At 41.3% G+C, this 12,617-nt stretch overlaps 1 protein-coding gene across 1 annotated transcript; it reads right to left on the bottom strand.

Annotated features, from left to right (window-relative positions):
• Positions 1–6,413: 6,413 nt before the first annotated feature.
• On the bottom strand, positions 6,414–12,481 carry LOC130915730 (uncharacterized). Its single transcript, XM_057835741.1, has 8 exons — positions 12,377–12,481; positions 9,635–10,058; positions 9,282–9,530; positions 8,658–9,029; positions 8,028–8,301; positions 7,786–7,922; positions 7,406–7,618; positions 6,414–7,310 (listed from the first exon to the last, which is right to left on the bottom strand). Exons 2-8 carry the CDS (start codon positions 10,055–10,057, stop codon positions 6,564–6,566), a joined length of 2,415 nt encoding a protein of 804 aa, XP_057691724.1. The 5' UTR covers position 10,058; positions 12,377–12,481; the 3' UTR covers positions 6,414–6,563.
• Between the last annotated feature and the right edge of the window lie 136 nt (positions 12,482–12,617).

Raw genomic sequence — 12,617 nt, 5'->3', positions numbered from 1 at the left:
AAAGCAATAAAACAAACAACAAAAATGAACCAAATTAACAAATACATTTTTTTTTAATGGATCAAAATTATTTTTTCAAACAGATCATGTGACTAGCACCTAAGATGGTCATTTGCTTTGCCAAAACCACCAGAGGACCGAAGAGGCAAGATGGATATACGAAATTTTTTCAAACCTAAGCTTTCAAAAGCGACACCTACTGAGCAAGAACCAAAGATTGAAAATGTGGACCATGAAACACAAGAGACCACCGTCAAAATGGTGAGCGGAGTTTCAATTTGCCCCACTAAAGACACTAATTGTACAACAGAGCCACCACCGGTGTCTTGCCAATGAAGTCACCTCGTCAAAAATTGTGTCCCCTGGCCGCGGGAGCACCCACACACACGCACACACCCACACACACGCATTAGTTATGAGTTATGTTGACTTAAACAATGAATTGAAGCCAGAAAAGAACTACAGTTATATATTTTGGACATTGATGTTTAATAAACTGGGGAAACTCCATACAGGACTTGAATTACAGTAATAAGTTATCGGTCATCCTACGGGTAAAAGGGTGAAACAGTGCCTTTTTTATGTGCTGTACGTATGTTACGTTATACGCCAGGAAAAAAAAAGTTTTTTATGGATCTGCCATGTTTCAAAACCTCGTAGATAACTACATCACCAAAACACGGAAATCAAGCAAATCAGTGCAGCGCAGTGGCTCCACCCAGGGGATACAATTTTTGACTGGGGTAACTTCATTGGCACGACACCGGTGGGCGTACCATTTTTAATGGATGACGATCTTGCCGAAAAGTATAGCCTAAGCAACTTGATTTGGAATTCCCCTCAAGAATGATGGGAAAACAAAAAACGCTCATTTTGAACTTATTATTATAAATATTTTTGTAATTTAATTTTATTACTGACACTGTGTTTTGGGGTCATCAACATGTTGTGCCCCCCCTGCCCCAAAAGTCAAACTCAGCCTATACTTTGATTATATGGTTATCACTTTGTTCTAAAACTGGATTTTCTATCCAGACGGAGGAGGCACACTTTAAATACATTCAAGTGATAAGGCATCTTTGAGATAACTTTGAGTATAATGTAAGTATCTTGAGGCCGGGCCCAGTGTCCTCTTTTTGGAAATCAAAATATGGTCACCCTGACTTATCAGTCAAACCTCTGGGATATTAATCAGTTCAGTTCAGTAGCAGAGGGGGTTGTTAACTAGTTTTAGCTGCTTTGTTGTTAATGAAATCAACAACAGGTGGAGCAACAATGAGACTGGCCCTAAAACAGGAATGGTTTTACAGCAGGGGTGTCCAAACTATTCCACATAGGGCCGCAGTGGGTGCTGCATTTCATTCCAATAAAACAGGACGGCACCTTTTTACCAATCTGGTGTCTTACAAGTGTAATCAGTTGATTGCAGCCAGGCGCTGCTTGTTTTAGTGGAAACATTGGATAAACTGTCTGTGCTCGATTGGTAGGAATAACCAAGACACACAACGGCCCTTCAGGATCGGTTTGAACACCCCTGCTTTACAGGTTGAGGCCACTGATACCACCCCCCCCATCTCTTTCGGCTGATTTTTTTTAAATGACTTGACTTTCTACTGCTGTAGTTTTCTCTACAGAGGTTGCACAAGTAGTCCAACAACTCCAGGATGGCACATCAATACAAGAAGTTGCATGGATTATGGAGGAGATTCCAGAAGACAGGTAACGTATTTTTCGGACTACAAGTCGCACCTGAGTATAAGTCGCACCAGCCATAAAATGCCCAACGAAGAGAAAAAAAAACATATATAAGTCGCACCGGAGTATAAGTCGCATTTTGGGGGGAAATTTACTTAATAAAATCCAACACATAGAACAGATATGTCATCTTGAAAGGCAATTTAATATAAAAATGCAATAGAGAACAACATGCTGAATAAATGTACAGTGCATGAACAACAAAATGCGAATATACCGTCCTCACCAGGCCGCTACAGCTCGGTCCTGGCTATAGACCCTACTCACATGACGTCACAACCACGCCTCCGCGCCATATTGTCCCTCAGCTCGTCGGGTTTAAGCACTACCGCTACGTAAATTCCTCCTATTATGGCGTGTTTTTCTGCTCGCTAACATTAATAATCAAAATGGTGAAGGCGTGTGTGCCGGTTGGTTGCAATAACAGAGAAGACAGACGGAGAGACTTGGAAGTTCTACCGTATTCCGAGAGACCCGGAGAGGAGAGCGAGATGGACTGCTGCAATTCGACGAGAAAACTGGGCACCACACGATCACTACAGATTATGTAGTAGTCATTTTATATCTGGTAAGATGCATTTAATATATATTTAGAGGGTTTTGGGCTGACAACCACAATTAAGATCATTGCGAGGCTAATCGCCGACAACATACAGTTTCAAATTCAAGATGCTTGTTTCTTCCACCATCATTATTTTTTGAATAATATTTAGCTGGTACCAAGTGAAAGAAGTTAAACAGGTGTGTCCAAACCTTTTGCAAAGGGGGCCAGATTTGGTGTGGTAAAAATGCAGGGGGCTACCTTGGCTGATTTACATAGAACAATATATTTAAACAAATTTTAGCAAGCCCTTCTGTGTGTCACATTTGCTTTATAATTTTTTTAATTCATAATTTCAACAATCTTGTCTTTGTGGCGTTCTCTTTCGACACTCAGGCTGTTGCGAAGTACTGCTACTGTGAAATTAAACTAGCTTCAAGTTGCTATAATTTCTCGCTGCGCATCTTCCCTGTAATGTTGTCATAGATGTCAGCGTGTCTTGTTTGGTAATATTGCGTCACATCGAACTCTTTGAAAACAGCGACTGTCTCTTTGCAAATGAGGCAGACACAGTTGTTGCGTGTTTTATTGAAGAAATAGTCCAATATCCACCTATCCTTGAAGCGTCGGCCATCGCAGTCAACTTTTTTTTTTATTGATTGTCGCCATTTTAGAAAATTGGAAGGGTCACACGGGGTAATGTTGCTTAGAGTGCTGCTCTTGAAGTTTTTCAAACTTTCGTGAGAATAGGCTGATTTTGCGTGGACAAGATAGTTGTAGATAGGGTAGCAGATGTCAGGCAGAGACGGCGAAGACAGGGGGTCGAAAAATATCGATTTAGGCATCAAATATGGATCTTGCGAATGGATAGACTGAAGCTTTTCCACATAACGCCTTTTATGCAACGCATCCAATGAGTTTACAGCGTCTGAAAGCACCGGGGCTTCCATGAATTGCACGACAAATTGATACCATTGACAATACGGATAAACACTGACGGACAAAATGGTGGCCGGATACAGCGACACGTCATTTTGTGACGTTGGTGAGTAGGGTCTATACAGCGAACTCCCAAATGACGATGCTGGACGTCCGTATAATTTGCTGAATGAATTTGGTCCTCGATACCGCATACAGGTTCGCATCAACGTAAATAAATGATAATTAGGTGCTATTACTGCAATGAGATAAACGGTTAGCATGTGTTCGCTAGCATTAGCACATCTTTCAAACAACCATACAACTGGCTCTAAGTGTCCGAACACGGGTGGAAAACACACAACAACAACAGAAAAGATGATACACACAGGCGTTGCCTCTGTAGAGATATTTTAAAAGCATAAACAATGAACGTAGGTTCGCAGCCGTGTTTCTCTCTCGTTAACTCGCCCACTCACTCAGAGCTTTGTAGCTGTCCGTCTTCTTCTGGCATGTGAGCGCTCTTCTTCACGTAAACAAGTGCGAGTGCGCCCCCACGTGGGCGTGAAAGCGCCACAAACTAAAAGCATGCATTTCAATATAAAAAAGTCAATAATACAATTGAACACACATTGCCAAAGGCAGAACGCGAACGTGGCCATCGCTATTAAGAGTTATTCAGATAACTATAGCATAAAGAACATGCTAACAAGTTTACCAAACCATAAGTGTCACTCCAAAAAAACAAAATAACATGTAAAATGATATCATAATGTGTTAATAATTTCACACATAAGTCGCTCCTGAGTATAAGTCGCACCCCCAGCCAAAATATGAAAAAAAAAACGCGATTTATAGTCCGAAAAATATGGTATTCATTCTGTGCTCTTCACCGATGAGAGCAAGTTCAACCTGAGCACATGTGGCAGGTGTGAAAGGGTCTGGAGAAGCCGTGGAGAACATTTTGCTGCCTCCAACATCACTCACCATGACCAGTTTGGTGTAGGAAGGCCAGTGACCAGTGATGGTCTAGGAAAGCAAATTCCTGGAAGGACACACAGACCTCAACACATTGGATTATGGCACCCTGACTGCTATTTGGTATCGTGATAAGATTGTTGGACCCGTTGTCAGAACCTACGCTGGTGCAGTGGGACCTGGGTCCCACCGGATCCACGACAATGCCTGAACTCATGTTGCGAGAGTATGCATGCAGTAGCATGCTGGAGGATGAAGGAATTGATACCATTGACTGGCCCCACGTTCACCTGACCTAAACCCAATAAAACACCTCTGGAAATTGTTTAGGTCCATCTGGCACTGCCAGGTTGCTCCTCAGACTGTCCAGGAGCTCAGTGATGCCCTGGTCTAGATCTGGGAGGCGATCCCTCCAGGATACCATCTGACTTCTCATAAGGAGGAGTATGCCCTGAAGTTGTCGGGCATGCGTACAAGTACGTCAGTGCCACACAAACTACTGAGAATCATTTTGAGTTTCTACAATGACATTTAGGCAAAATGGACCAGTTTGCTTCACCATTTTTTACTTTCACTTTTGGGCTGTCTTTATTTCTCCATCTCTACAGTGATCATTTCAATTTCTATTAAATTATGTGGTTTCATTTTGTTACTAATACATAACATCACCTACTTTTTAAAAGGAAAGATATTCAAGAATATTTTCTCCCCATTTAGATCTGATATTTTTTTTAGTGTTTCTCAATTTTTTGAGCAGGGGACACACACACACACACACACACACACATATTAGAGCTGAAATGAATACTCGAGTAACTCGAGTTTAAAAACTGATCCAAGTAATTTTATTTACCTCGAGTAATCGTTTAATTTTGACAGCTCTAAGCATCACATTTTGCCCGGACTACTTTTAACGCGGGACAGCGCGTTGATGTCACGTTCGTAGAAGAAGAAGCAATAAATTTTGTTTGTTTTTTTAAACTTACTGCAGCCGACAGCCGCTATAAACGACGCCGTCATAGCTAAAAACTAGCCCGCATGATGCTACGGTGGTAGCAGATAGCGTCTGATGCGTCTCATAGAGATCACATGTATGTTGAACTAGATGCGAAATGACAGAGTCAGCAGCATTAGTAAACAGCCGCCATCTTAAAGCAGTAGACTTCGAAGCGCTAAAAAATAAGTTTAATGTTACTGTCACTCACTCACGTAACGTTAGCCCTGCGGAGGGCTAGGTTTCTATTAATTATGACCACTGTCGATGCGTGGCTAACGTGTCTTACATACAGGCTTTATTTAATCTGTGAAAACATAGCCCTGTAGAATGATGAGGGTTTCAAATAAAAACTTAATAATGCTAACTGTCAATTTTAGCTCAGTAGTCATTGCTGGATAAAACACCAAGTAGCACTGGTCCCTAATGTGCTCCAATACAGCAGGTATCATACATTTATTTTGAACACTGCAAAAACTCAAAATCCTATCAGGACTTACAGTTTAGACTAACGTAAAACTTAACTAGAACTTAAAAATAGCTTGACACAAGTAGAAATTCAATTAAAACACTTGGGAAAAACACCTAACTTTTAAGTGATGTGTGTTATCAAGCATAATGGCATTTTTAGGTAAGAGATTTATATGTATATATATATTTTTTTTTAATAAGCTCTAAAAGTTTTTTGAGTGAAAGCAGTGAATGTCTTTTTTTTTATCCTAGTTACATCTGAGATGCAATTGTTGGCTGTTTTTAACAATGTACATTGAAAATAGATTGACTGAAAATGGTTAAATATTAGATGAAATGTCGTTTTCACATATACGTATATTTATAATTGTTCATCTAAAAATGTTTTATCCGAATACTCGATTAATCGATAGAATTTTCAGTCGATTACTAAAATATTCGATAGTTGCAGCCCTAATATATATATACTATAGGGGCACACATACGCACACACACACATGTACAATGAATATAAATGTGTTGACATTAGCTTTCTGCAGAGAGGACAAGAAAAAAAGCACAAATTGAATCAATTCCCAGAAAGAGATCGGAAAACCAGATGACCAACTGAGGCCTGTTTGTATGCAACTGAACTGCTAACACATGTGCGCACACACACACACATAAAATGACTAATTCCACGTTCAAAAGCAGATTCCATTGACAGGCATGCAGACTGGTTAGGGGTGAAAAAGGTGACAAAGTAACATGGACACACGGCATGCACGGAAAAGTGCATTTCATAGTGCAACCAGCGACATCTAGAATTAAACACAGTACATAATAATTTAACATCTACAAGTCTTTATTGGACAACTGTAGACAAAAAAACAATATCATAGGCATTAACAGTATTGAGAACAAAGTTCATTTCTTTTTCTTTTTGGCCTGCACTAAAATCTCACAGGCCCTCTTCCTGTGCTTAGCTGCGTGCCTCAGCCTGGCCTGCTTCTCCTTGTCAGCCATCTCGGCTTTACTTGCTGTCGCACTTTGCAGCACTCCACATTCAGCCTTCTTCAAACGCTGTTGTCGCTGGCATTTGTCGGTTGTTCCAGCTGTCCGGATGTTTTTGCACAAAACCCGGTCCACCTCTCCATAACGCACATTATCCCTTCTGAACAATTCCACGGCAGATTTCCCTCTAGCCAGGTGGTTGTATTTTACAGTTTGAATGGCATTGCAGGTCGAAATGTTCATATAGCCACTTTTGCTGTCAATCACTTCATTCATTTGACTGAAGGCTGACTCCACCCTGGGGCCATGGAAGATGGACAGAGCACTTTTCACCAGTGCAGTGAGGGCCTGATATTTTTCCTTCTGAAAAACATGATCCCACCACTCCACGAAGCAATCTCCCTCCTTGAAGACAGGCAACGCCAGATCAACACTGAACTTCAGGATTTCTTGGTGGACATCACAGCCTGTCGGAAGGAGGTGATTCAACATTCCACTCAGTCTCTTCAGTTGGATGGGTCCTTGAGAATGGCCTCTCAAAAGTGGGTCGAGAGCAGAGAGGGCCTTCAGGGTCTGGCTGTCCAAGGGAAGCTTTGCCTGCATATATGCAGCAGTGGTTGTGTAAGCGGTCTGTAGCTTCTCCATAAATGGCTTCAGCAACTAAAACATGATACGCCAAAGTTCATGATGAATACATATTCCCAATGTATGGCTAGAACAGTTATTTAATACTTCCTACGCTACAGAGTACTTACAGCATGATTTGGAGTCTTTGACCTCAATGTGTCTGCATCCTGTCCAACATAGATCTCTTTTGCAGGCAAAATCATGTGGTCCTCCAAGACCAGATTAACAAGACCCCTGGGTGACAATGCTGTGAAGTACTCCCCCTTAACAAAGCAGGCCAAGAAGGACATGAACAGCTCAAGCTGTTTTTCATGAAGCTTGTGTATCAATGTGTCACTTCCCTGTGAATGGAAACATATTATATTACATTTAGCTTTTATGCAAAGCAGCGGCCACAGACATTCCTCCTGCAGGTTAAAAGGATGCAAGTGTGTGTGTGGTGTACACATACACACTAGTCAACAGTCAACACTAGTGAACAGTCACGACAGAAAAGGCTGGTACCCACCAGGAAAACCATGACATACTCCTTAAAAATGGCCAGGACACCAATGTAAACACTGAGCTGCAGCTTTGTGATTGTCTCCTGATGCCAGATTTTTTGGCAGACCCTCTTCTTACGATCTTTGCCCTGCTGGGTCATACCTAAGTAAAGGCATAAAAAAGAAAGTAGTATGTTGATAACTACCCACAATTTATAAGTTTAATGAGCATGTCTGAAAGATGCAACTGGGGATCAGTGTTCTTCACCTTTCCTCTTGAGGTCTTCATGTATCCACCTGATCCTGCTTTTTCCTGCCTGACTCACACTGTATTGGGTATATAAGGCTTCCAGGTGCTCTTGGTACAGTTCCTGGTCCTCCACGCTTAAGTACCCATAGTAAAGGACTTTATAAGCTGGTAGCATGCTGAAAGTGCACATGCTGGCATCATACGCTGAGAGCCAGCGATGGTTTACAAACCCCCTCTGAGGACTGGAGTCAGGAATGTTCATCAAAAGGCATAGCTCTTTAAAGTACTGCACCTGACCAACAGAGAATTTGTGAAATTACTAAATTGCTATACCTAAATTCTCTAAAATTTCTCTGATTAAAAGGCCCAATATCCATTCCAGCATGTTTATTTTATATATATAAAGTCCTCTGTAAATATGTTTTGTACATATCGCCAAATGAAGTGATAATATACATAGTAATGTATTGCCATTTAATCCAAATATGGAACCAAGGTCTAAGTACTACAAGCTATATTCTGGTTATATAGATATATAAATCAATCTTTCAGTATTTCAGCCCCTTTTCAGGTTTGTCTAAGATGGATAATTGACTTCCATATTCTCTAAAGGAAGAAACTACACATTAAATTTAGTTTCATTTGTACCTGATCTGGGCACCACTGGTGGTCCATCTGAAGATCACTGAATAGCTGCTCCAGGTGACATTCAAACGGCTGTGCAAACTTCTTTGCACAATTGTGCATGTGGTGACAGGAGTCCCCATCGATGTCGAGAAGGCCTGGACAGTGCTGGTGGATTCTTGTCTCCAAGCCAGTCTTGCTTCCTCTCATGACGGCACATGAATCCATCAAGATGCTTACCAGATTTCTCCATGGAATTTTGTTCTGGTCAAAGAACTGACAGAGCTCTCTCTCCAAGCTGGCAGCAGTACCTTTTAAGATCTCCAATGTTCCCAAATGCTCGACAACAACTTTCTTCAGGCCATCGTGGTAGTAGCTCACAAGCATGGACAGCACCTTTAATTATAATAATAATAAATCAGTTTTCTATAGCACTTTTCATGGTATTCAAAGATGCTTTACAGGAGGATCAGAGCAAAAACACAACAAACACATAAACACTAATGCATCGTGGATAAACATCATTATCATCAAATTTTAAATCATACATTTTGAAGCAAAATGGTTATTGTATATAGCCCATCATATTATTTAAGGCTTAAGAGTTATGAAACTCAAAACATTACTGAAAACAACTCAGAATATAACCTTTTTGTTGTTGTTTGTTGTGCTTTCATCTATATTTAACGAAAAAGGTCTACTCCTCATGTAGGACAAAGTTCTGTCGGAGTAGGTCCGCCCAAGTCCATGGACCATCTTGTAAGCTGCTGCGGTCCTAGAAAGCTTCATCCCCTGCAAAGCCTCTTTGTCCAGAGCAAGGGTTTGAGCAAGCTCCACAATCACTGGTGCAATAGAGAAGGGAAGAGAGCGCTCTGCTAGCACTCTAAGAACCATGGCCTACAACAACAAAAAATGACAATTGTGTAACAACACATGGATAAGGTTATGGCTTGTAATGTTGGTGGCGCTGCTTGTGCTGAGCTGAAAAGCTCTATCCCTACCTCTGAATTTGCTATACGATTTGCTATGGGAGTTGGAAGCTTTGCCTGGCACTGCTGTCTGATGTTCTCTGGTCCCTGGTTTGGAGCTGATGTAGATGGCCCTGCTTCACTGGACAGAAAGCTGCCTATACTATGAGTGCCTGACAGGTCACAAGCTTTCTTTTTGTGGATCTCTGTTTTACAATGTGCCAACAAAGCATGGCTCCCTTTGTTTCCATAATTTATTTCTTTGTGGCACAGAATGCACCTTGCATGACCTGCTTTATCTATCTTCCTAAACACATCTGATATCAGGAATGCCCTGTCTTTTCCCTTCACCTCCACATGATATTCCAGATTAAGCCAGGCCATGTTCCAAGCACACCTGAGGCCTGCATCCAGCTGCTTTATTATAATAGCATCCTTCACTCCTAAATCTCTCATCCTAAAATCAGAACATATAAGACATATTGAGTAGCAAACTATACAAACTCTAAATTATAAAATATACAGTATGTCCCATTTGCATTAAGCAGAGAACAGCTGTATAGCATAAAATATGAATTTACAGGTACAGTTTAAATTCCATTCACTTAACTATTACCGTATGATAGATAGATAGATAGATAGATAGATAGATAGATAGATAGATAGATAGATAGATAGATAGATAGAATAAAAAACATTACAAGTCTTCAAAAGCATTAACAGTAGTGATCAATCATAACTTTATTTACATTCAACCAAAGCAACTAGTCCCATTGTCCTTAACTTCGATTGATAGGGCATCATACTGGATAAACAGAAGTACACCTGCAGGCTGTTTTATGAACGGGGGGGTGTACAAACCGGGCCCGGATCTAGATTTACCCACCAGTGTGGGCACTAAGAAATCTTGAGGGGGCACCCCCAATGCAAGCTTTTTTTTACCCTCTGTATTTCTCCAGGCTTGGGACTGGCACAAGTAGGACACTGGCTTGTGTCCCGTTGTGGCTGCATTAATTTTTGGGGGGTTTATTTGTTTTTATTTTCATTCATCTATCTACTTATTCTCGCAGTCGGCGTAATGTCACGATGACGTCATCTTGCATAGCAACATGTCGCCATTTTGAGACGGAGGCACACACAGGTAAACATCCGTAGACAAATGTCTGAAATTCATATATTTCAGCTGTGTTTTACGTCTTTTTTTCATAAAAACGTCTTAAACATGACTTATTATTATCACGAGCCACTGTCGACAGACGCGAGGAGGCGATACAACTTAAAATTAGCGTGTATTGGCCTGCAAATCTGCCCATACAAAGTCGCAGCTGATAGCTGGATAAACAATCCAAAGGAATTGCCTGCAGTGGAGTTCGGAAACATCTACAACTACCTCATAAAGTCAACCAGTAAATTGACCTTCATCACTTTCATGGAATATGTACTGTGTGGAACTAAGAAAACTGGTAGTGTATACAGAGTGATTATTTCTGCTGTAACCGGTAATTCGCCTCTAAGCGTTACTGTATTTAGCCGTGAACACGTCACGGCAAAATAACCAATTCCCACCAGGCCAATAATATACCGATTGACCGATCAGAGCAGTTCACGGCAGAAGAAAAATAACGGTTTGCAAGTCGTTAGTTACAGTAATAATAACCACTGCCTAGTCTATTGAATCCTAGCAGCTAATTGGGGCAAAAAAAATCGATTAAAGTTTACTCACCAGTAATAAAATGTCGGCTGCAAACGTAATTGTGCCTGGATTTAGGTTCCCACTGGCGAGAATGGTCCACGGAACCGTCTTCTTTTACTGTTCCTCGATTGATTGCTTTCAGCCATTTGCTTGTCCTTTTCTTCTCACGAGGAAGAATAAAGAACTTCAAATGCGGCTCCGAACTCTTCTTTGTGTTACAACCCGCAACACGGCAACTTTGTCATTCCGACGGGGGAAAAAAGACCGCAAATAAGACCAAAGTTCAACGCGTTTGTACTACAATGCACGACAGAGCAACTGCTTGTGACTCGTGTTTTTGCCCCCATTTCAATATGGCGACGCTTTCTTGTGGCTGGTGACGTCATTAATGTCCGGATGTCCGACTGCGAGAATGTGTCTGGAGGAGTGAGAGGAAGCGCGGATAACAAATGAGGTTGGAAAAACAGCTTGTTTTGGTGATTGCTTGTTCGATGTGTGTGAGGATTTGGGGGTCGGTGACAATGTTGCCGGTTGAATATAATTGACCTAATCCTCCGGTCAGAGAAGATGCAGCAACTTCAGTTGGTTTGATGAAAAACATCAATACACGTATTATAGTGGAATAACATGTACAATTCACAATAAAATGAATTGAATGAATTCCAGCCTAAACTGAACTAGGCGTTATCCAAAAAATGACCATTAGATGTCCACATTAGACAAGCAATGAACCATCAATAATAAATGGCAATTGCCACAAACAAGAGAGCTGCTATAGCGCAAGCTAAGCACTCGGTAGCTAAATGAATCAGAAAACTACCATCACAACGGACAGCGATCTCAAATCTGAACATTGAATGGGATTAATTTCGGGATGTACCCTTAGCGATCCAATACAGTGCAACTTGTACATATATTATCACGCTCTAGGCGCTACGTTAGCAATAGAATGCTACGTTAACAATGGGATGCTACGAGCGGAGCTAACGTGCTACGAACTACAAACAATAATAAAGAGTACTGATACAAGCACAAGCATCACATATATGGTTGCAGTATACGTGGAGAACATTATAACTTACTTATCGGCCGAGGACGAACTTTTTTTCCTCAACCGCGGTCTTTTTAGAATACTCTGCGCATGTGCAACAACGCTGTTGTCCCAAAGCGAGGCAGTTCGCTGTCCAGCCCTCACAGCAGGGAATAGGGAATGGGACGTACTACGTCACTGTTTGGACGCGCCTCCATGCTGGCAATATGATTTACTTCCGGTTCGGCAGATCCATGCGGATTGTAACGTGTGGTAGTGCTAAGCTAACTCCT

The sequence above is a fragment of the Corythoichthys intestinalis genome, chromosome 5, assembly GCF_030265065.1.
Source record: "Corythoichthys intestinalis isolate RoL2023-P3 chromosome 5, ASM3026506v1, whole genome shotgun sequence".
Lineage (NCBI taxonomy): Eukaryota > Metazoa > Chordata > Actinopteri > Syngnathiformes > Syngnathidae > Corythoichthys > Corythoichthys intestinalis.
Note: the sequence above shows the minus strand (reverse complement) of the source record. Positions and strands in the feature narration are given on the sequence as shown.

Bases quoted from the DNA above. Each gene is read 5' to 3' on its own strand.
- LOC130915730 (XM_057835741.1), bottom strand. From the start codon at position 10,057: ATGAGAGATTTAGGAGTGAAGGATGCTATTATAATAAAGCAGCTGGAT. The intron at 9,531-9,634 runs GTAGGGATAGAG...TTGTTGTTGTAG, and splicing joins ATCGTATAGCAAATTCAGAG to GCCATGGTTCTTAGAGTGCT. The intron at 9,030-9,281 runs GTTATATTCTGA...TTATAATTAAAG, and splicing joins CAACAAACAACAACAAAAAG to GTGCTGTCCATGCTTGTGAG.